Source organism: Mugil cephalus, chromosome 1 (assembly GCF_022458985.1).
Source record: "Mugil cephalus isolate CIBA_MC_2020 chromosome 1, CIBA_Mcephalus_1.1, whole genome shotgun sequence".
NCBI classification, from domain to species: domain Eukaryota; kingdom Metazoa; phylum Chordata; class Actinopteri; order Mugiliformes; family Mugilidae; genus Mugil; species Mugil cephalus.
In genome coordinates this window covers 17,924,289-17,947,407 of record NC_061770.1, presented here as the reverse complement: position 1 = coordinate 17,947,407, position 23,119 = coordinate 17,924,289, and the positions used below count along the sequence as shown (strand labels likewise).

The following is a 23,119-nucleotide window of genomic DNA, read 5'->3' as shown; positions in this document are numbered from 1 at the left end:
TGTATTTTTCTTAAATAGTCAAAGTTGGCACACAGTTAAAAAAAAAAAATAAGAATGAGATCTCCTGAATTCTTTTTATTTTGAGAGAATGTGTTAGTTTTGTCGGTTGAATCCTGTAATGAGTTTTATCAATGAAATCAGAAGAAAATTACACATTGCATGCAGCATTTATTCAAACACAACTCATGTACAGAGCTCTGATTGGTTCAAAAAAGCTACTACATCTTGATTTTCTCAATGAAAAAAAGAAAAAGAAAAGAAAAAACCCACAAAGTAACACAGTCTCCCAGCGTCCTCTGATAAAAGTCTGGGGGGTTGAAATGTAAGATTTCCAAGTATTTTCAACGGAGCGGCCTATAAAGGGTTAAGCTAAGGTCCGGTTTTTTATTTTTCACAGAAACTCCTGAAGGTCAGCGGAGACTCTGTCGTCAAAGACTTGTTGTTTTGTTGTGGGTTTTTTCTTTTGGCTCTTGTGCAAGAACTCGAAAAAGGAACAGGGTGGTGACGAGTCCGCGTGCTACGTCAGGGACAACACCCCCGTCCGGCCCCCTGACGTCGGCCGAGAAGCTCTTCAGGTCCCCCCTCCTCCTCAGTCCGGCCCTGACAGCTCCGAGAAGCCGGCTACACACACACACAACAGCGAGATCACCGGGACCATTGAATTAGCTTATTGTTATCCAAACGCAATTCTATCCGCTCCTTGATTAGAATAATATGGTGTCTGTTTGATTCAAAAGAGAAAAGGAAAAAAAAAAAGAGGAAAAGATGGCACAGAGAGACACGCTGCTGCATCTATTCGCCGGCGGGTGAGTCACATTATTAAACACGTTATTATGAGTATCCGTTTTAAACCACCTATTAATATCTCAGGGGTTATTAGAGCTAACCCATGCTTAGAAAACCGCGTTTCAGAACATTTGACCCCGTATTTACAGATAATTCAGTCGGTATGTTCACACGGGGAAACGTAAGCTGGCGCGTGTTAGCATAGCACGATCTTTGGACTGTGCTCGGACGCAATGTTCCTCCTGTGATATTCAGCATTTTTTTTTTACTCATTCATTGTGTAATATAAATGTAGGAAAACCAACTTCAGTGTGGGGGGGCTTGAACTAATTACCCCTCCTCTGGCGTCTGTTACGTCTTTTAAGAAGATAATGCTAAGGCTATAGCCTTAGCGGAAGCGTGCTAACAGCCTGATAGCTAACGAACTGGACGTGGGGGTTGCTAGCTAGTTTTTTTTTTTTTGTGTTTGAGGAAGCTCGTATCTGCATTTCGAGAGGCTGTGTTATTTTTAAGTAATGGCTTTTAAAAGTGGCACCGCCAGTGTGTTGCGATATTGAGAGTTGGCCGAGGCTGGTGGCGGCGGTGTCCGTGTGCGTCGCGGTCATGAGACCAGAGAGATGTGATGTCCTGTTATGTAACGCTGAGGTTGTTCATATGGATCATGCACCATGCCAGCCCACCACCACACCAGCTGAGGGGGGGGGGGGTTATTTCTAAACCCCGGTCCGCAGTCTAGCGAGCAGCTGGGTGGCATTCACTTAATGCTAAGGTCACATTTTAACATCACTGGCTCGTTTAAATGACGCCATTTTACCCTTGAAATGTTAAAGAGAGGTGGACTGTGACTCACGGGAGAGTCTCCAAGGGGTGATTTAATGACAAACTACTGTGTCACAAAGCTGTCATTTGGTTTTTAAATGTTAAATGAGAAGGTGAGGTAGGAGCAATAAGTGCAAAAACAACCTTAAAGATAGGAAGGTCAATAAAGATAGGTGACCCTGCTTAAGAGACAACATCTATCTGTCCTTTGTCCCTCCTTGTGGACTGAACAAGCCCCCACTTTCTCTCTGTACTTTAGGAGAGAGAGATAAAATGTTATGTTTAAACCGCACGCTTTCCACTATTGTGCCGATTTCTTTTTGTCACATCATAGACATACCTTGTAATTTTTCAGGGGTGCTTGCGTGTCTCGTCTCGTGCAAGTACAGATATTTGTTTACAAATGTAGGGAGTAAAAGTAAAAAAGGGAGTCGGAACAAAAAGATAAAATACTCGATTAAACTGTAGATACACGAAAAGTCTACTTACGTTACTTCTCTGGTCATCTGTACATAAAACAATTATGTTTCAAGCTCACATCGAGACAGACAACCAGCTGCGCCTGTTTGTCAGCCTCTGGTCATGCTACACCTGTGTTAAATTTACACTGTGTAATTGTTTTTGGAGCCCCCCCCCCTCCCCAAATGCCATTTCACCTATTTCTTCCTGGGTTTCATGTCAGCGGTCATGGTCGCAACAAACGCACACACCTGGCTGCATGTTTATTTACAGGTCACATTGGATTTGTTATCTGTAAAACGCACTTTGTCGACGCAATTTCTCCTGCCTTTGAAAAAAAAATTTAAGGTTGATGGATGATAGATAGATAGATAGATAGATAGATAGATAGATAGATAGATAGATAGATAGATAGATAGATAGATAGAAGGATGGGAACACAGGGACATGCAGGTTCGAAAAAATATAACAGTATTAAAATATAAACATACCGTGGACGGTGAGTTGGACAAATAGGTCAGGTGTTACTTTTGCTAAGAAGATGTTTGACTCTGTCCTTCAGACAAGACAGAGTACAGGGACTTAGCGTAATCTGTTCCAGACTTCTAAGCTCGTCACCGACAAGGGTATGCTGGTTAATGTGTACTAGTGGAAACTGCACAGAACCAAATAAATGAACTGTCTGTTTGGAAATGGGGAAAATACTGTCTAAAAACCATTCTGTCTTCGGGCAAATAGTACGTTCCAAACATAATGAGAGTGTCTGAGTGAGAATAGCCTGTTTACCAGATGTGTTGGATTAACTCTCTGCTGAGTGAGAGCGAGTCCAGTCTTTGACCATAATTGTTCGTTGCACGCAGCCAGTAACTCTTCAGCTTTATTATGGTGGGAAAAAAAACTCTCCTCAGTATGTCTGTTGCCAAAACTAGAGCCTCGCTACACCCGACAGCGGTAACGATATCATCTGTATTTGTGTTCAGACCTTCAAACATCCCGAAGCCCATAATCCTAATTTTGTTTGTTTTGAACCCACAGATGTAGTGGGACGGTGGGAGCCATCGTGACCTGCCCCCTGGAGGTGTTGAAGACGCGGTTGCAGTCATCCGGCCTCACCCTCCGGCCCGTCTTCCAGGTGCAGCTGGGCACCCTCAGCGGCGCCGGCGTTATCCGACCAGGGACCGTTACCCCTGGGCTGCTGCAGGTCCTACGGTAAGACTTTTGTTGCTTGTTGTGAGGCAAACATTACTGCCGCGTGTCATGTGGGCTGTGCCCTGAGATGTTTGTATTCTCCTGCCTGCACCCTTGGAGACAAAGTGTTCTCCCCTGACATCTGGTGCACTCCGCTGTTTATTAGGGTTAACATGTAGGGGCTGGTATAATGGCGCGTTAGTGACTGTTGTTGGCGCAGACTGGTGTTTTACCCACAAAAACCATCCTGTTCTTCTTGTCATTTGATTTCTCCTGCATAGTTTTTGAACTTGTGTAATCCCGTCTTACATAAAGTGAGTATTACGTGCACAGTATTCTGATATTTAGTGTCTTTAACCAGCTGTTTGGGTCAACACAGTCCGTGCTTTTCTACCAGGTCTGGTGAGGATACGTGATGTGGATGAAACGAATCTGTGCGTGAACGAAGCCCCTACGTGACTGTGCAGGAAAGACTAGGAGCAGCCCCTGAAGATTTTAGCCAGGGTGCTGTGTCAGGGTTATATTACACTCGGAGGACGAGGATCCACAGACTGAACCGGTCTTGACTGGTGTCTGCTGACGTTCTAGGCTGTAAATGTTAAATGTTAAATATGCCTGAGCACATTTTTTTCCCACTAGCTCAGATCTTATGTTTATTTTTATCTTTATTCTTGTGACAAAACTATTTCATTGAAAGATTAATAAAATATTCTGATTCAATGACACTTTTCAAAGCCACGAGAGACGGGGTTGTGTCTGTGTACATTAGCCTTAATCTCCTTCTCAGGTCATCGAAACCTTGAGACCGGTCATTGTTTTGACCTAAAAAAAATGTCATTATTGTGTCTTTAAACTCGTCATTGTTTAAGAAGAGGTGTCGGGTATCCGTGAGAGAGAAGGGGAATGTGAACGTGGACTGTTGTGTGAGGTGTGCATTACAGAGACCAAGTGAAACTGCAGCTGCACAGTCCGTCTTCGCTTGGCTTGAGAGTGTCATGCAAAGAACGAAGGTCACTGCCTACAAAGGGTTAAAAAAAACTCTGGGGATGTGGCTGACGTGACAAGGCAAGCGCTACCCCGGGGACCGGGTTCAATGTAGAAAACAGCTCAAGTTATCAGGGCTGGTGAAATACTTCAGACGATTGCAGGAGTGAACTGTCACATTGATTCCCCCACTAAAGCTTGGGAACATCCTGCATGTACTAATAAAGTAAAATAAAATATTTCATTGTGACTGATGATGTGAGTGATTGGTGGATTTTTTTGCTTTTTGTTTCAGATCAATTCTTGAGAAGGAGGGACCAAGATCTCTTTTCCGTGGACTGGGGCCGAACCTTGTTGGCGTTGCCCCTTCGAGGTACATTGATTTCAAGTGTTTACACTTCACGTTTGCTGAACAGCGTCAGGGGTTGAGCATCTGCCCTCCATCTGGAACTATTGTCGTTTCCACAGTCTCGAGATTACATGTCTCTCACTTGTCTGTCTGAGTGTTAACGTCCACCGAGACAACGTTGTATTCCAACAAAATACACAACGCAAAGGCAAAAGGAGACGATGAAATTGAAGGAGGAAAAGGTGGTGGACGCTCCATCACGGCCTCTGACCAAAGGAAACAAACAGGAGGAGACTGTATTTTTATTTTTAACTTTTGATAGCTGTATAAACAGGAAGTCGTTGTCACGGCAACAGCTTCCTCCCCAGCCCCGCATACGCGGCTGTCGACGCGATTAGACCACTGCATTTGTTTAAACCCGGAGACAAACAAGCGATGAAAAGTAAATGTGTCAGTGATAATGGTCGCGCACTGGGACGTGCCAGTTCATCATTAGGTGCATCAAACGAAAACAAATGCGCCAGAGCTGATCTTTGTGAAGGTTATGGTTTTCGGTATTTGTTATAAATAGCAGGGAGAGTTGTTTTCATTGTGCAGGCTGTGATATTGTAGTCACGCATGTCTTTATTATTTTGACAATCCCGTTTTAGTCAGTGGGATAGGCTAAATAATAGAAACACTTTGATTTAAATCCAGTTTAAAAGCACCACAAACAAAAATGATCATCCGGTTGAATCACCTCCTTTGTGATGCTGTTTAAGGATTTAGATTTTTTATTTTTTTATTTTTTTACTGGAATACTTTTTAATCAACGTACCCGGTGAACTGGCAAGTGACTGTAATAATGAGACCATAACAAAGGTTTCAGATTGACCCTTTGTCCTGAATTTAGAAAGGCTTTTTCCTGTTCCCTTATCTGTAAGCACACTCTACTATACTGCAGTACAATAGCCATGAGATTAATTGTCCAAATACATGTCATAAAATATTGATTGGACTTTTAGACTCGGTTAAACTGGAAACTGGTTATAGGTTACATATGCAGTACGCCTCTGTGGTTAATTAGTAGCAGCAGCAGCAGCGTTATCCTTTTCCCAGTAATTCCACTGTCTCTCCATTTCACGGGCCAACCTGGGCAGGCTCACATTCATAGCTGTGGTGCTTATTCAGCCTCATTCTGGTGGCGTCTGTTCCAGAAGCCACGCTGAGAGAGAAAACAGGCACGCGGGGAACAGACTCTGGATACACTCATGATCTGGATGTCAAAGGCCCAAATGAAGCCATTAAACAGAGCTATAATAAAACCACAGTCAAACTTTGACGCTATGTTCCTATTTGACCTATTAATTTAAAGCTTCTCCCGTGTGTAGCGTTCTTAACCGTTTGTCTTCTGTGTTTCAGGGCCATTTACTTTGCTGCATACTCGAAATCTAAAGAGATGTTCAATGGACTGTTGGTCCCCAATAGTGGTTTGGTGCACATGTCTTCTGCTGGTGTTGCAGGTGAGTGTTTTATTGTTTAGTCTTCACGCACACACACACACGTGATAGCTATACAAGTCCAGTGGCGTGCAAAAAATATCTTCCTGCCACTTCACACTGTGCCAGCATAAAAGAAACTAAGATAAAGAATTTGTTTATTAACTTATTGCAGTTCATTGAGTGCACTAGTGAAAACAAATGCATTTTTTTTTTAATGTAACAGTCTTGGCTCATAAGTGTTACCACGTTCAGCTCAGTATAATCATTTTAGAGGTTGTACTTTGTGGTGCCCTTAAACCGGATTGGATTAAATACTAAAGTGTAGCAGCTCTCAGTTATTTATTTATTTATTTATTAATATTTATGCTGAATATCACAACCTCAATAACGACGAGATTAAGTCCACAGTTGTTTTATTGGAACGTGTTCCTAAATGTCTACGTTCTCATGTTATATTTTCCTTTCACCTTCATTATGAGCAACATTTAGCATATAACTATGAAACTGAATATAAACTGAAAAATAATAATATTTTTGTTCCTCGTCCTCAGCGTTCGTCACCAACTCCCTGATGAACCCCATCTGGATGGTCAAGACCAGGATGCAGCTGGAGAAAAAGTATGAACACTCTCAGATCATTCTACTTTTAGATTGGTGTAAAGTAATCTTCAGCTTATTTTAGGGGGTATTCCTGGGGCGAGGGCCTCTACCTGCCCAGTACTGTCCTTGGCTCCTGCAGTCTCTGTGTGTGTGTGTGTGTGTGTGTGTGTGTGTGTGACCTGGCTCCATAAATACACAGCGCTGCTGACGCACTGTCCTGGAGTCTATATTTACATTAGCAAGTACAGGGCACCAGTGTCATGTGGTATCACAGGAACGTGTCTGTTCACCCGGTCTTAGAAGAACCCACCCATGCCCCGCGGCAGCAAATGGTGTCTCTTGGAATCGGGAAGGGGAAATGATTGTATAATCACAAACAGCAGTCTGTTAAGGTGTAACCAATCAGGAAACACCAGGAACACCACATGTTTTGTTTTCACAGTTAGAACCACTTGTTGATCTTAAATGTTTAACCTCTCGTGTCCTGGAATACTCAGACGCTGCGTTTCCTGTAGTCCTAGAAATGTGCAAAAAAAAAAAAAAAAAAAAACATTTTTACGCTTTTATTACAAAAGTCTATCCCAAAAGTGCAATGGAAACACTTTTTCCACATTTCCCCGTCACCAGAGATAAGGCAGGGGGACATGTGACCAGTGAAGTCTCACGTTACGACAGTTTGCAAGACCAGTGGGATATTGCAGGATGAGACATTAAGAGAGTTGCAGCTCATTTGCAAAACGCCTTTCAATGAAAATACGTACAAAGCACAAATGTACTTTATCGGAATTTCAGAAATATCAGTTTTATTTTGCAAAAAAAACATGAAAAAAACACATAAAATAATAGTTTAACCTCCCACTATATGTAACTTTGATCACTAATAAGCTTTTTCTTTTTTTTTTTAATTTTTCAGAGCCAGAGGAGAGAAGAAGATGAACGCACTGCAGTGCGCCCGCTACGTTTACAACACCGAAGGAATCCGAGGCTTCTACCGCGGCCTCACCGCGTCCTACGCTGGCATTTCGGAGACCATGATCTGCTTCCTCATCTACGAGACGCTGAAGAAACACTTGGCCAAGAGCCAGTTCACATCGTCGAAAAGTGAAAACGAGAAGGGAGCGTCGGACTTCCTGGGCCTGATGATGGCAGCTGCTTTTTCAAAGGGTTGTGCGTCCTGCATAGCCTACCCACACGGTAAACACACGCAATCTGCCGTTCGCGTTCCTCTTGCAGCACGGTGACTTAACGTCTGATTTTTAAATGTCTCCTTTCGTGTCTCCGCAGAGGTCATCCGGACACGGCTGCGCGAGGAAGGCAGCAAGTACAAGTATTTCTTCCAGACGGGGAGGTTGATAGCGGTGGAGGAAGGATACGCGGCGTTTTATAGAGGACTCATTCCACAGCTGATCAGACAGATCCCTAACACAGCCATCGTCCTCTCCACATATGAACTCATCGTCCACCTGCTGGGAGAATCTAAATGAAGTCTGAACATTGGGGGGGACTCCCTGACGAGTAATAGATACCACACTGGGCAAAAGACTTTTGGGGGGAAAAAAGAAATAAAACCGGTGCGTACATTTATGTGGTTCGTCAGAGGCCGTTACGACGGAACTAATGAAGAACAGGTTGTACTGTTATCCAAAGAGCTAAATTCATTATTTTATCGAATGCATGTTAGGAGTTCACCAAAATAAGAGCAAGAATTCATGGTACGTGTGAAACTCCAAGCCTGTGAAAAAGGTCATCTTCTTAGAGGACTAGTTTTAAGTTAACTAAATTATTTTTGTTTCGTTATTTTACGATAATGTTTGTTTCCTTTTTATCAGTGGTTAAATGTATCGTACACACACGCACTACTGGGCAGGTTCACTCGATTAGTTAATGAAGGGATGTAATTCAGCAGCAGTGCTCATAATAGTGCTGTTCTTTGTGTTGAAATGCCGACACGGACGAGAGACTTTCTGTTATAGTTTGACAAATACAGTCTGCTGGATTTAAAGTTTGCGTTACAGAAGAATTTATCATATTTTTCAGTAATATATATAAATATATATTATTTTACGGACTTATCTGTATGTTTTCTTTGTGGAAAAAGATGGTCACCTTTTACATTACAGTGAGAACTTGGATGCTTAATTGACCAGTGGTTCAATAAAATGCATCGGATATCCACATCAGATTGAGTTTGATGCCAGATGAATTTATTTATATGCAAGTGTGCCTTTCTTGTTTATGGATAATGTCAGTTTTACTTTTAAAGCGCATTTAAAAGCATAAGTGCAGCACAACGGTAGCTTTACTCAAAGTTTGCTAAGGTAAATGAAGACAATGAAGAAGTAAGCGGCTCTCAAGCGATTAGTTTTAAAGCAGAATTAGAAAAAGGGTAGTGTCTCGGTCGGTGTCCTTCAACCTTGTTCATGGGACAACCAGGATAAAGTCGTCAGTATAGAACATGATGCTTACTCTATAGAGATGAATAACTTAGAATGTAAGAGACGAAGTTTGCATGTTCGGTGGAACATTCAAACGAGTAGAGGTGGTTTGTCTATGCTAATTCTCCTGTGTGCCATGTAAACTACAGCCTCCCTCGAAGTTTTACTTAAACATAAGGTTGTCTGTTTGTAGTATGACTAAACATCAAGACGTTTGCTTTCACTTATGTTAAGTAATGCCTGCATCACCTGCAGCCATGTCGACCAGCATGTCTTCCTCCGACTCCTAAAAAAAGTCATTCCTATCAAAGTCGTTTTAGACTGAATCCCTAAAGAAAAGATTCTTTGAGGAGAAAGTAAATGTGCTTCTTTTTCTTTGGAAATCCCCAAATACAAAATTAAACCAAAAGCGGCTGGACTCAGTGAGGTTTCTTGAAGGTGATTCATCCCAGTGACTTATCTGAGTTTTAGTTTTTATTAGCAACACTTGTGGGTGGTACCAGATACAAAAATAGAGTGTGTTGTTCAGATTAACCTCTGATGACCCACTGATGGACAGAAACTGGAACCTGAAAGTATGAATGGGGGAAACGAGTCCAGTTGCGTTTTTACACATAGATCAATCAGGCATAACATTATGACCACCTTCCTTATATTGTGTAGGTCACTCTTGTGCCTCCAAAACAGTTGTGTCTGCAACAGGATCTTCTTAGTGGGGGGGCCTTTGGGACCTAAAGGTTAAGGGGAGGAGCCTCTGTGGATCATCCCACAGATGCATGATCAGTTTGGAATCTAGTGAATTATTCATGTTTTTTTTTGAGTCGTTCCTAAACAGTTTTTCTCTGTGTGTCAGACTGCATCATGCCTGAGTAACATCCACACAAAAGCCAGGCCCAAACGTTTCCCTGCAGATCATTTAATTGTTACAAGATGGTCAATGTAATTGATTTCTCCTGTCAGTGGTTTTAATGTTGTGGCTGATCGGTGTATAAACAAACAAACAAACAAACAAAACAATTTGTCCCTGTTCTTTGTAGAATTGGCCAAGTGCTACCACACACATTGCTGATTGTGCGGTTTTGTTTTTAGCGCTTTTTCGTTCCTGAGCCCTCGTGCTTTGGCCTTAAAATTTCACTTCTCAAAACAGAACAGGACGGACCGCAAACCGGCTCGGTCATCTGAGACCAGGAAACTGAGGAAATGGAAATTGTGCCTCGAGGTATTAGTCAGTCGAGGAACTCAGACATGAATCAGCATTTAAAAAAAAAAACAAAAAAAAAACGTCCCGTTAAAGTCTCTTTGTTGATTCGCATCCTTTGCAACCGGAATGAACAGGCTGAAGACTGAGGGGTTTTACAGTAAATGGGAAGATGTTCTTATTTCCACTTCCTGAAATCTACACAGGATAACCCTAAAACAAAGCTGAGAGAAAGGTAGCTGGACTTGTGTGTTTTGTCAGGACTTTTTTTGTCACCTCAGCTGATACAACTATTTGGATGACTGACAAAGTGTATTCAAGAAAAACAAACAACTCCAGTTACTTTCGTTTCAGTGTTGTTTTAGGACGTGCCATGGGTTTATAAGTGGTAATTATAGTGGTTATTTACCTTCTATCCGTTGGAACAATGTATTTACGCTTTATATGTTAGTTATAAGAAAGAATAACTTCTAGGCTCAAAAAAAACAAAAAAACAAAAAACAAAACAGTACGTGTGGAATAGAGTGAACCAGACATTGTTACCCACTCGTCATTGTTGCTTCAGGCTGAGTGCTAGAGTCTGCTTTAGACACCTGCATAATAAAACTGTCCGTGCCTGAGTTGAACTTTAAAACACCAGTTTTTTTGAGAAGAAAGAGGAACATGAATAAAAAATAATGACACCTCTGGCTCTACTTGTTGAAAAAATGTTGGCTCTGCTTCATCTATTGTCTATTAGTAGCAGGTTCAATACATGACCGAGTTAAGCAGTTTACGTGAAATAGGGAGTGTTTTCAAAAGGATGACTTATGTATGATGAGCCGACATAAAATGTCCCCTGTCAAACTGGTCCATTTGGACATTTCCGGCAGTCCACTGTGAGTCAGTGCGGTGCTAAACTTATAAAACCTTTAAAAGGCCTTTTAGCTCTACAATTACAGATGTCAACCATCATAAATATTCTGGGAGATAACCACAGTGGAGATAATCCGGCCTTTAAAACCCCGATTTATATTTAAAATAAATAAATAAATAAATCATATTTAATGATAAAAGAAGAAAGAATGTCCTTGAGCAAGAAACACTGAGTCACCAGACGCTCCCAGCTCTAGTGTGTAGATAAATAAAATGTATTTCTTTTAAGTATGTATATACAGCTGAAGTCTGTTGAGTAATCGCTTTTGACATAATTTGAGTCAACAGGAGGTGTGCGTGTGGCCTACCTTCAAACTCCACGCCTTTTTGTTTGACATCATGGAAAAAACTAATCAATCAAGAACTTAACAAACAAAAAAAGTAAAATAAAAGTACAATCAATACCAGAACAACAGCAAGGGAGCGTGGGACGATACTTACGAGAAAAGAGGTATAAAGAGGTATAATAATATGTCTAGCCACAGCACAACCAATCCTTCATTAGCATAACCTGAAAGACGGCTTAACAAGGAAGCGACACTGATCCAAAGCCACCATTAAAAAAAATAAAAAACTAATTATGGGTTTTCGCTTCTGGTCTCATGAAACAACATGAACCACACTTATGTCTGCAGGAAATAAAAAAAGAACGACACAGTCCAAACCGTGGAGCAGGCGGAGTCATACTGAGGGACATGATTATGTGGATATAATGACGTGGAGCAAGAAATTAAAGCTTGCTTGCAAACCTGACTTTCAAATGAACACTGACGTCCCGAGCATACTTTCAAAACTAGGGCAAAATGGTTGTAAGTAACTGTAAAGTCAGTTCAAGTTGCCAGGAAAGTGGAATAGCTACCTCCAGCTAGCTACAACCAGTCGTAGTCCAATCGAGTCTCAATATTGATTCTAGATGATCAGGTTTCTGTGAAAATATTTGTCTACTTGAATGTTCACATTGGATCAAGATACAACTAGTAGAGCCTTCTGTGTGCCCTTTTAACCTCCTAATTTTGTTTACTTATGTGTCTGTGCACTGCTTTGCTAAGCTAACGACCGTCTAGTTCAGCCACAGATTCAGCGTGCTGCATCGGCTGAAAAGCTGCTGACAGAGGTCCGACTACTGCCAACGGTGCAGGACACACCAGAAAGAGTAGGGTCATAGATGTCTGTGAAGGTTCTCAGTCATTCAGGTTACGAATAGGTTATCCTATTCAAGCACAAAAACACAAAGCAGGATCAAGAATCTGGTCGTTGGCAGACCCTAGTCATGTCAGGTGAGTACCACTCATAGATGTCAACCCCACCACCAGTCATTAAGATTAGAACTGAAGCATCCTCAAGAAAACCCTGACAAGTCCAGTGGCCTTTGTTTTAAATGAATTTGTTTTTTGGGAAAAGCCACAGATGCTAACGGATAGCCTGACTCCATCTGCATGATGTGCTGCAGCCTCAAGAAGCTTTTGGAAGGCAACCTGAAATATTTGACCCAAATTAAACACGGCACAAGTGTGTTTTACTCAAATTTATTTTCCCTGGTCAGGATGTCTGCGGTCCTGTTTCCGCTTTACTCCGCCACATGTCGGAGGACACTTTTTAGCAGGCTTAATTACTTTGCAAATACTATATTTTTTAAAAATAAGCCACGATGTCACGAGGCATCTAAATATACCGCCGCGCATGTCATCAGTATCACTGGTCAGCAACATCTCGACCTTGAACCTTAGCAGCTGTCCGAACTTTGATTTATAGCACAGCCTTCATGAATCTGAAATGAAAAGAGGCAGAAAAAAGAATAAAACTAATAAAAAAAATATATATATCTCGTTTCTGTCTCTGCCCGGCCGGCCTTAGGAAAATGGGACTCAGCTGGGCTCTGCTCAAGGTGCCTTTGCCTCTGTCGCCTTTATGCTTCCTCTGGAGGTTTCATACTGGATTTTGCAAAGCGTCTTGAGACAATTTGTATTGTTATTAACGCTATGTAAACAAAATTGAACTGTATTGAAACTGAATAACATAAATACATTTCTCTGCTTCATGCTATTATTGTATTCTATTTCACAGTTTTAAAATAAAGTAATAATCCTAACCAATCTAAAACTGTGGATATTTGCCAGATAAAATGAGAGGAATTGTGAAAACCCAAGTCTACATGTTTTCAGTGAAGGGACAGGTGTCAAACATGTGGCCTGTGGACCAAAAGCGGCCCACCAGAGGGTCAAATCTTACATACTTACTTACTTACTAATCTTACTATGTCTAACATCACATAGAAGACTGCAATTTTTCAATGGAAATAACTGGTAACCTTAATTTGTCCACTGCTTTAGTCAAAGAAGTGGACAGAGCACAACAGTGAGACCCAGGACCCAGGACTAAACGGCAAACAATGGGCCCAAATTATCTTTAAACAGATTTTTTTTTGAAGGATAGTTTGTTAAATGTAAACATTCTCCTAATCCACTTGTTCGTCTTTGCGTAAAAGAAAAAAAAATGGCATAAATGGAAAAAATCTGGAGTTGTCGTTACTTATAGGTTATTATGCTATTGGTCTACAGGTCTGACCCGCTTGATGTTAAACTGGACTGTGTGTGCCACCCGAACTAAAATGTATTTTGACAGTGAGCAATGCCGTCTGGTCATGCTTCGAATATATGAACTTATGTTAATGTATAAAAAGTTTACCCAGGCTTTAGCATACCTTTGTATTTTCAACGTAATTAAGAGCAAAGAAAGGGGTTATTCTGCAAATGTGTGCATTCATGTAGCTGCCTCTAAATTAGCACAGGAGACCTTTCACCTGTAGAGGTTCCTCAAAGGATGATGCATATGACACAACTATACTGCAGTGGTTTATGTAATTGAGGCGTGTGTAACCTTCTGAGGTAACAGACCCAGGGTTTCTAGCTACGCCCTTGGTGCAGACTGAATAGAATAGAATAGAATAGAATAGAATAGAATAGAATAGAATAGAATAGGAGCAACATTGGGGAAAAAAAATCCACAACATGCATAGACACACACACAGTACATACACATACACACACAGTTGCAAGTGCAAATGTTAGACTGGTAATATGACTGTATGACATGCATGTCAGTGCAAAAGAGCGACAACAGTGCAAAATAAAAATAAAAATCTGTGAGTAGTGGTGGTTCAAAACTATGTGCAGTTAACATTTTGCATTTTTACATTATTATATGGCATTTAAATATTTAAACATACCATTTAAATATAAGCACATGTATTTATTAGTATTATTGCACATAGTTGTTTCAGTGCATGGACAGAGGAATGGGATGAGGAAGCTCAGGGGTTTATGTGTCTCGTCTGCACACAGGTTTAAACGCAGCTCTGTGGATGGTGCTGACCTCTGGCTGATGCCAGGAGAAGGGCTCTGCTGCTGGATAAGTTCCTGGTGGTGACGTGAGTACGGCGGCCTGGCGGCGTGTAGCAGCGGTAAACAGCCTCAGCGGACACCAAGTCACCGCGACACCCACCCCGGACTCGTCTTCACTCCACTCCAGCTTCATCACTTTTTTATGTGGATGAATTGCTCGACAGCGAATCAGCTCCCTCGTTAGTCGGCCATGTTTTTAATTTAACCGCCGCTAGCAAAAGCCGTTAGCTCGTCTCCGCTTTGGCGTTTTTTCGGATTTTTCAGGTAGTTAAGTTAGCCTAGATTTAGTGATGTCTTTGAGATACTGTCACCACCACCATCAACACCACCACCACCACCACGGACTCCCTTCACTGCCTGCCGTCTGATGGGAGGCTGAGGGCAACGATGCTGAGATTCCTCCACATCCTTCTGACAGGTAAGCTACTAACGGTTAGCTTCAAAGCTAGCTCCAGGTGGCTACTTGCTGTAGGTGGCTACTTGCTGTAGGTGGCTAGTTGTGGGGGTTAGCTCTAGGTGGCTAGTTGTAGGTGGCTAGCCCTAGGTGGCTACTTGGGGGCTAGTTGTAAGTGGCTGAAGTTGCAGCTGAAGCTGCACAGGAATCATCTGAACTTACTTTAGCACTCCATTACTACTTTGTATGCACGAACGAAAATTTATTATGTAACTTTAAAAATGGACCAGTTGTTAAGCTGCAATTTGATTAATTTTGCACTCCGTTGTAACCGGCTCAGTCTAGCTAAAAAAAAAATCATTAGAGTTTAATCCCACTGAAGGTCATAAAATGGATTTTTAAGAGGTGTTTAGCTCACTCACTACGGGTTTAATACCACACACTCACTTGCCAAAGCATTGGGTACATTAGATAAATCCTCTTGTTGCATGCTTCTTTTTTATTTTAGTCGGTGGGCTACACTACATAACAGAAACTCTTAAGTGTTTAATTCAATCTTGTTTAATAACACCACAACCTACGTCCTTCGAAACATTAGGCACCACTGGTGAAAACAAACCGATTGTAATCCAATAGTCCTGCACTACTTCTGGATGATCACAGGAAATTGAATCAACACTTCTTTAGATCAGTTTGTACTGAGCGTCCTGATGGAGAAGACATCCATTGTGTACGCAATACAGATGTAAATAGTTTGCTCTAAGTAGGTGCAGATGACATTCTGAATGGATTTGAGGCTGGTCACAACTTTTTTCTTCTTTTTTTTTTCCTTACAGGCCTTTTAGGTGCGCTGTGGGATGGAGTGACTGCTTTTGGTAAGAGTGTTGATTGATATCAAGCCAATGCATCCACAACCTTTTCCTGCACTTGTGTCTGACTTAAATGTGTCTGACCCACAGGAGGGGTCCGACTAGTGGATGGACATAACAATTGCTCCGGCAGAGTTGAGGTGCGCGGCCACGACCAGTGGGGGACCGTGTGCGACCATGGCTGGGACCTCCGGGAGGCTGACGTGGTGTGTCTGGAGCTGGGCTGCGGCTTCGCTGAATCCGCCGTTCGCGGCGCGGGGTTCGGCGCAGGCAGTGGAACGATCTGGCTGCATCACGTCCAGTGCTCCGGACACGAATCCAGTCTGACGCGCTGTGCCGTCGTCCTCAACACTAACTCCTACTGCACCCATGAGAATGACGCAGGTGTGAAATGCTCAGGTAAGACCGCCCCGTGCTGAGGTGATTAATCTCTGGAGGAGCAGTGCCTGGGTTTAGCTGTCTTGGTTTCGCGTGCAACAATACATTTAACCCTGCCTTGGTGTTTCCTTAATGGATACCGGTGTCACCTGCTTAGCTATCCATCTTTCAGACACTAATACTGCCATTATACTCAACACAAAAACTTTTCCAATCCCGTGTTGAAGTTGTGTTTATTGGTTATTGACTTGCAGTTTCCTCGCAGCCAAATCCAAACAAGGGCAATTCGGTGGGTGATATAAATCGGATTTTGCATTCAGAGAACTTAATTTATCCCAACAGGGCAATTCATTTGCAGCTTTTCTGCATGCATCGCATACATAGTGAACAAATCCAATAAACAAACAAGCGAGCCAAGGAAACAATAAGTGCATGGGCAAATAATAATTGATCATAAGAATAGGTGCTCCTTAAGATTGATTCAATCAGTAGTAAAAATCCCATGGATGTGATAATAGATAAATGGATAAAACCATAATATTGTCTATGTTTAAAAGCTTCATAGCAGAAGGAATAAAAGACTTTACATAATGCTGACTGTTACCAAAATTTTTGAGAATTGTGTCATCCGATAGAGACTGTTCTGTTTGAGTGACTATTTATACCAGTGAAAGTAGAAGACATTGCTGCTGGAGTCATCACTGGTTCCATTTAAATAGGCGGCATACTTAGTAAATGCTTAGGATACTCATCCCTTGTGGATTATTAAAGTCTGTCTAAGTCTATATTTGCAGTATATCAAAGCAGTTTAGTTTGTTTCCTGAAATATAGATGGTAGAAACCGCAATGTCAGCCCGATAAGTGAAGTTCATTTCCCCTCTCACATTTTGACTCTCTTTGACTCACAGGTGCCCTTTTGGTGCCCACACTCACCCTGCTGTCACCTCACACTGTGTTCTCTCCCGGGGAGGCTGTTCGTTTTAGCTGCAGTGTGCTGCTGGGTCACCACCTCAGTGACTTTCACCTGTACCAGCACGGAGTGTCCACCCCGCTGGTCACGCAGAGGGCGGACCAGGTCCAGACGAGAGTGGAGCTCACTCTGTCCGACATAGAGACTTTCCACCAGGGCAGCTATAGTTGTCGGTACAGGATCAAGGGCGACTTCCCCTCCGAGCTGCTCAGCTCTCCACCTAGCAACTCCATCAACATCACTGTGGGTGAGTCATAGCTGCTTTGTCTAGTCCATAATCTCTCAAATTCACCGCCGCCCGTACACACATACGTATTATTCTGTTGTACAATCTTAATTCATCTGTGCTGACGTGCGTGTGACGAAAGATGACCTTCCATCAACCTCCCAGAGAAGATCAGATTAATTATATGAACGCCCAGATCACTAATATAAATCACCATCTCATTTTTTTTTTTAGAAAGTTTCGTGATGTATAGCCTTGAATACCATATTGCATTCCTTTTATTTATTTTTTTTCCGTCGACAGTGGAGCTCTTCACTCCCCAACACTGGTACAACACGTCCGCTGAGGCCCCGGCCGGTTCCGTCATTAAAGGCCACAGTTTTAATATCACCTGCTCCACGACGCAGCAGTACCCCGGGGGTTCCTTCCAGCTGCGTCTGATCCGCTCCAACGGCACAGTGCGCCAGTCTCTGCCCGCCCTCACCCCGTCGGTCACATTCACCTTCCCGAATGCCCAGCGCTCCAACGAGGGCTACTACTACTGCCTGTATCGGGTCCAAATGGGTGGACGCACCTTCGTCTCCAGAGAAAGCCAACCCCTGCCTGTAGCCGTCAGAGGTGGGACAGGAATCTGAATGTTTTAATATAGAGTTTTGTTTTGTTTTTTTGTTTGCGTTCTATACATTAAATTTCACCAATTAGTAAACTGACAGATAACTCCTCTCACTCCAGACCCGGATCCGGTGCTGAGTCCGATGGTGATCAGCTGGCTTGTGTCTGGCCTGACATTTATTGTTGCCGTCATCATCATAATCATCGTGGCCAAGGTGCTGTGCAACAAAGAGAAGAAGCCGTCTGAGCTGGAGCGAGAGACCAGAACCTGTAAGTGCCTCAGAAACCTTTTAAAGCTTCAGACAATGTGTGTGATGCGCTCAGACTGAAACATGTGCCTCCGTGTACAGGTGTGGACAACACGTATGTTGCCTTATCTATTAACAAGCTATGACCGAGGATGCAGGCAACAGATAACCTACAGGTACCGGAGGTCAGTGCCAATAAAAAATATTTGTGCTCCCTGGAAGTGCACGTGTTTCATTCATCTTTTTTTTTTTGTCTTGTTACTGAGTCACTAAATGTCAGACCTTCCTGGTACATGAGTGTGTAGTCTATAATCAGCTGACTGCACATAGGCGACTTCCAGGCTAAACCAATTATGTGACTTCTAAAGCTAATGGACTGTTTTAGTGATGCTTCCTTGTCCTAGTTGTGTATTTATTTTTGTAATTAAATTAGATGATCTCGCCCTAGTGAGGATAAGCGGTAGTAGAAGATGAGATCAGATGAGAATTAGATGACTTCAACAAGATCTGTTCTCATGAAGACCTCACATACCCTCTGTGTTGATGAGCATTAAAAGCTTCCATGGAGGTGTGATTTATTTAGATATTATAATACTCAGTTGTTTCATTTAAGGCATTCGTTTCCTCTTTTCAGCAGAAGTACAGGTGTGTGTGTGTGTGTGTGTGTGTGTGTGTGTGTGTGTGTGGACAGTGCGAGGGCTCACACTGTGTTCTCCATGGATTTAGACGGCGGGAGAGGAGTGACGCTGCCAAACCGCTCGGCCGTCGGTCATCCACCACACTTCTGGAAAAGGTGTCAGCTGGAAGCCGTGATCAGTGGATGAGGAACAGTTTTACTCTAAATCTCCTTTGATTGACCTAAGACTCTACTGCAGTATTCATTCATTACCAAACTTCAGGCTAACGTTACTGCTGGAAAACGGTGGATATGATTGGCTGTCAAAAGCTGCATTGTGTCGATGTAAGCATCAGGAGACGGTTACACAGCGGACACTATTTTTAGTTCGTTTAATGGTTCAAGCTGGACTTAAGATCCACTCAGACGTGGCTACTGCCATGACCCCAGCTTCACAGTGTGGAAGACTGTGACACTAGTTCTCACTTAAAAGTATTGTTTTGTATTTATTAACAGGCGACACTAATGACAGGCTCCACCAGCTAATACTGTACTCGCCCACAGATCAATGATCCTTAAGATTCGAGGATGTTTTTTTTTCTTCTTTTTTTGTATTTTATGTCTAACACTACTATGCATCTTATGTCATTAACGGTATGTATAATAATAATAATGCACTAAAATGTGTACATAAACGCTGTAGTTAATTAAAATGCTGCTGGTGTTGGCGCCTCTGGGTTTAATGGGTTTTGTGTGTCGTTAGACCGTCTACAGACATAACTACACACTGATTCATAGCACCAGATCTAACCTCAAGACAGGAAAAGGTTTTAACGTGCATAAAGTGCTCTGTTTATTTTGATACGATTACTTATATCACATTTAAAAAGATTTTGTTCCTGAATAAATTACTGGAGACGTCAAACGTTTACATATAGAAGCTCTTTTATATGAACCTGTGATTAAAAAAAAAAAAAAACAAGAAATCACAACAGTGTGCAGGACGTACAGGCTGTAGTAAAATAAGTGTGAAATAATCTTACAAAACATGTCATTACAGCATGTCGAGTGCAGACTTTACACGAAACCGCGTCAACCTTAACACAGAAAGAGATTAACAATAATCTTCCAATTACTCCTACAAAAACACTGAGGCACTTGTCCTGAAAGGTCCCCGAAATATACTTTAATGTAGTCTTTAAGTCTTAAAAATTGAAGCACCAGTCTATCCCCAAGATTATGTAAAAGATTTGGTTGATCATCATATTAGCAATACACAGTGAAACACAGGCTCTTAGACACCTTCCTCCCAAGGAACAGAAAAATAACTTGGATGCTAAACAGATCAACATCTTTTGAGATCCATGAGAACTTGGAGTCCCACGAGTCTGGAAGTTTTTGTTTTAAAAGATGGTCTATAAACATTTTTTTTTAATATATATATATATATATATATATATATATATATATAAGGAAAAGACAACAAATCTTGTTGAAATCTGTTGAAATTCTCTTCGTGACGTTTAAAATCTAGACAACAGTCTAAGAAATGAATGTATGCTGTCTAGTGTTGGTGTGAAGATGGATTCACTGTAAGTATGACTGACGTTAGCTCATCATAGTACTATGGAGTTTACGCAGGCAAGAGGGAGTTATGTGTTTCTAGCATCTTCTTTGATTCTAGCTGGTGCGCTAGAAAATAAACCATGACATATACAAATAGTGCATAAACCACAATGTCAGCAATGTCTTAAAAAAAGATCACTTAAGGAACATTCATCAAACTAAAAATGCAGAATGAAGTAAAATGAGCTTTGGTGAGAGTAAAAGATAAACTCATTGTAATTTGAAGGGTTCATTTGTCTCCATGTTGGAAAAAACTAAGTAAAGGAAGACTGCCACAGCCAGGAAGAAGATGAACTGAACCCAGAGTGGGACGAGGCGAGACGACTTTTCTTCCTTGGGAGCACCTGGACTGGATTTCATGGGCGTGGATTGCAAATAGGAAGTTCTGTAGGCGGACGGCGTGTCGTACATGGTGGGCCTAGAAGTGAGTTGAATGAGGATTATAATAAAACGGCAGACGGTTTAAATCCTTCATCGCAAACTGGCTTTGGTAACATTTTACCGAAATGTTTTTAGAGACTGAAACAGGTATTTAGATTCTTTAGTAAAAAGAAACCTCAATAAAAATACAATTACGTTTAAATACTGCATTTAAAGTTAAACTTAATTACTGTATGTAGTATTTTAGAGAAGTGTCCTAAAATGTAGAAGTAATATTTACTATTAAATATACAACTCGATCATGACTGCTTAACAGTACGTCATACACACTGATCAGCCAAAACATTATGACCGCGCTTCAGTAGGAGGGATATTTTAGATGGAGGGAAAAGTGGAAGGATTTGAGGGACTTTGACAAGGGACAAACTGTGAGGACCAGACTAAGCCGTGTGGTCTGAGCCAACAGATGAGCTACTGTAGCTCAGATTGCTGAGGAAGTTGATGCTGGTTCTGACTGAAAGGTGTCAGGATACAATGCATCACAGTTTTGCATGAGGCTGTGTAGCTGCAGACCCTGTCTAACGCAGAAAGGTCTACAATGGAGACATGTGAACGTCAGAACAAGACGACTGAGCGGTGGAAGAAGGAAGGTGGCCTGGTCTGACGGACGGACGAGTGCCTATGAGTTGTTATGTGGGAAACACATGACACCACGGTGCATGAAATTGGTGGTACGCATCAAAGTAACATCCACATAAATGAAATGCCGGACCCAAAAGTTTCCCAGCAGAACACTGAATTGTCACAAGATGGTCAACGTTATTTACTTCTACTGTCAGTGGTCATAATGTGGTGGCTGATCGGTGTATTATCTAAACCAGTAATTTGGACTTAAGAAAAAGAGAGCAACCAATACATTAATAATAAATAACACTACAACAAACAGAAGTTTAGTCTTATCCGAGAGACCGTGTGTGTAGTGGATGCCTACACAACAACATATTAAAACAGACTTTTTGAACAGACTTATAACCCCCATCTTAAAACGAAAATTTGCATCATAACTTGTTTCGCTTGCAAGACTTTACACAAAAGACACTTACTCATCAACGAAATCCCTTCCTCTGTATTCGGTCCTGGGTCTTGAGTACGTCGTTGAGTAGGATCTACTGCTGAGAGAAACATAACAAGTACATGTGTGAGGGTTTGCGTACGCCCCTCAACAACTGTAGCAACATTTGACGTGTTACGACTGTAACTTACTCCTGTTCATAGGAGTCTGCCTCAGCCCAATCTTGTCTTGACCTCATGTACGTCCCACTGGCGAGACGAGACAACCAGCAGTTAGAGTGAGGACGGAAACAGCAGAAAAGACACTGATGTTTGAGCATAATGTAGCAAAACTGACCTGTCTCCTGCGCCGTCGCTTCTGATCTGCAAAGTTGGAATGAAACATGATGAGAACTAAAATACCGAAACAGCCTGGATTTAAACAACAAACTGAGCTGACAATGAACTTTAAGTTGCTGCTGCAAAGTTAGACTGACCTCCATTTCTGGCTCTAGTGTTTAGTAATGAAAAAAATAGTACTTAGTCCTCTGCAATCTTGGGTTTTATAATTACAGCTAACTTTTTATTGTTGAGGCTGAAATACTTGACACAAATACAGAATTTCATTCATTCATTTTCTGTAACAGCTTGTCCTCTGGAGTTTGTTTGTTTTTGAATTTTGTTTTTGAGGAGAAGATTTTTGCTCTTTGTTAAATATTTCCATGTCATTTCTTTTAGTGATAACCATTGTTGGTACACATGAACTGATGTATCCAGCCCAATCAAATATAAACTCTGCATTACACATTAAGATAAAAGTCAGACGAGACACTAAATGTGTAAATGAAAGAGTGTGGAAAGAGATACTTACCGGTGTCCTGTAAACATAGGTGACTTCATCCTCTGAAGGAAAACACAAACACCCCGTTAAACGTCAAGCCGGGTTCACATATACACCTGGCGTTTCTGCAGAGTTTTAAAAAGTCTAAAATTTGATAATCCCAATTGAAAGCCTTAAAAAGTCTTAAATATAAGCATATTTTACATTGTAGGTCTTAAATTACATTTAGTCAAGTCTTAAATCCGTACGTCCATTTATTACCGCTTCATTTGCAATCTGGCCTATTATGTTTC

At 41.7% G+C, this 23,119-nt stretch overlaps 2 protein-coding genes across 3 annotated transcripts; both read left to right on the top strand.

Moving 5' to 3' along the window:
* Positions 1–581: 581 nt before the first annotated feature.
* slc25a33 (solute carrier family 25 member 33) lies at positions 582–8,846 on the top strand. Its single transcript, XM_047593498.1, has 7 exons — positions 582–806; positions 3,100–3,273; positions 4,532–4,609; positions 5,987–6,087; positions 6,618–6,684; positions 7,580–7,860; positions 7,951–8,846. The coding sequence occupies exons 1-7, from the start codon at positions 766–768 to the stop codon at positions 8,148–8,150; spliced, it is 942 nt and encodes a 313-aa protein (XP_047449454.1). The 5' UTR covers positions 582–765; the 3' UTR covers positions 8,151–8,846.
* A 5,722-nt stretch (positions 8,847–14,568) lies between these two features.
* On the top strand, positions 14,569–19,671 carry LOC124997472. Of its 2 annotated transcripts, none has more exons than XM_047571199.1 (8): positions 14,569–15,033; positions 15,846–15,884; positions 15,969–16,277; positions 17,165–17,473; positions 17,756–18,070; positions 18,185–18,334; positions 18,415–18,488; positions 19,039–19,671. In XM_047571199.1, exons 1-7 carry the CDS (start codon positions 15,003–15,005, stop codon positions 18,456–18,458), a joined length of 1,197 nt encoding a protein of 398 aa, XP_047427155.1. In that variant the 5' UTR covers positions 14,569–15,002; the 3' UTR covers positions 18,459–18,488; positions 19,039–19,671. The 2 variants fall into 2 exon arrangements, with proteins under 2 accessions (XP_047427155.1, XP_047427146.1); XM_047571190.1 differs by having other exon boundaries at positions 14,573–15,033; positions 18,415–18,497.
* Positions 19,672–23,119: the final 3,448 nt, after the last annotated feature.

Bases quoted from the DNA above. Each gene is read 5' to 3' on its own strand.
- LOC124997472 (XM_047571199.1), top strand. From the start codon at position 15,003: ATGCTGAGATTCCTCCACATCCTTCTGACAG. The intron at 16,278-17,164 runs GTAAGACCGCCC...TTTGACTCACAG, and splicing joins CGCAGGTGTGAAATGCTCAG to GTGCCCTTTTGGTGCCCACA. The intron at 18,335-18,414 runs GTAAGTGCCTCA...CTCCGTGTACAG, and splicing joins GGAGCGAGAGACCAGAACCT to GTGTGGACAACACGTATGTT.
- slc25a33 (XM_047593498.1), top strand. From the start codon at position 766: ATGGCACAGAGAGACACGCTGCTGCATCTATTCGCCGGCGG. The intron at 6,088-6,617 runs GTGAGTGTTTTA...CCTCGTCCTCAG, and splicing joins GTCTTCTGCTGGTGTTGCAG to CGTTCGTCACCAACTCCCTG. The intron at 6,685-7,579 runs GTATGAACACTC...TTAATTTTTCAG, and splicing joins AGGATGCAGCTGGAGAAAAA to AGCCAGAGGAGAGAAGAAGA.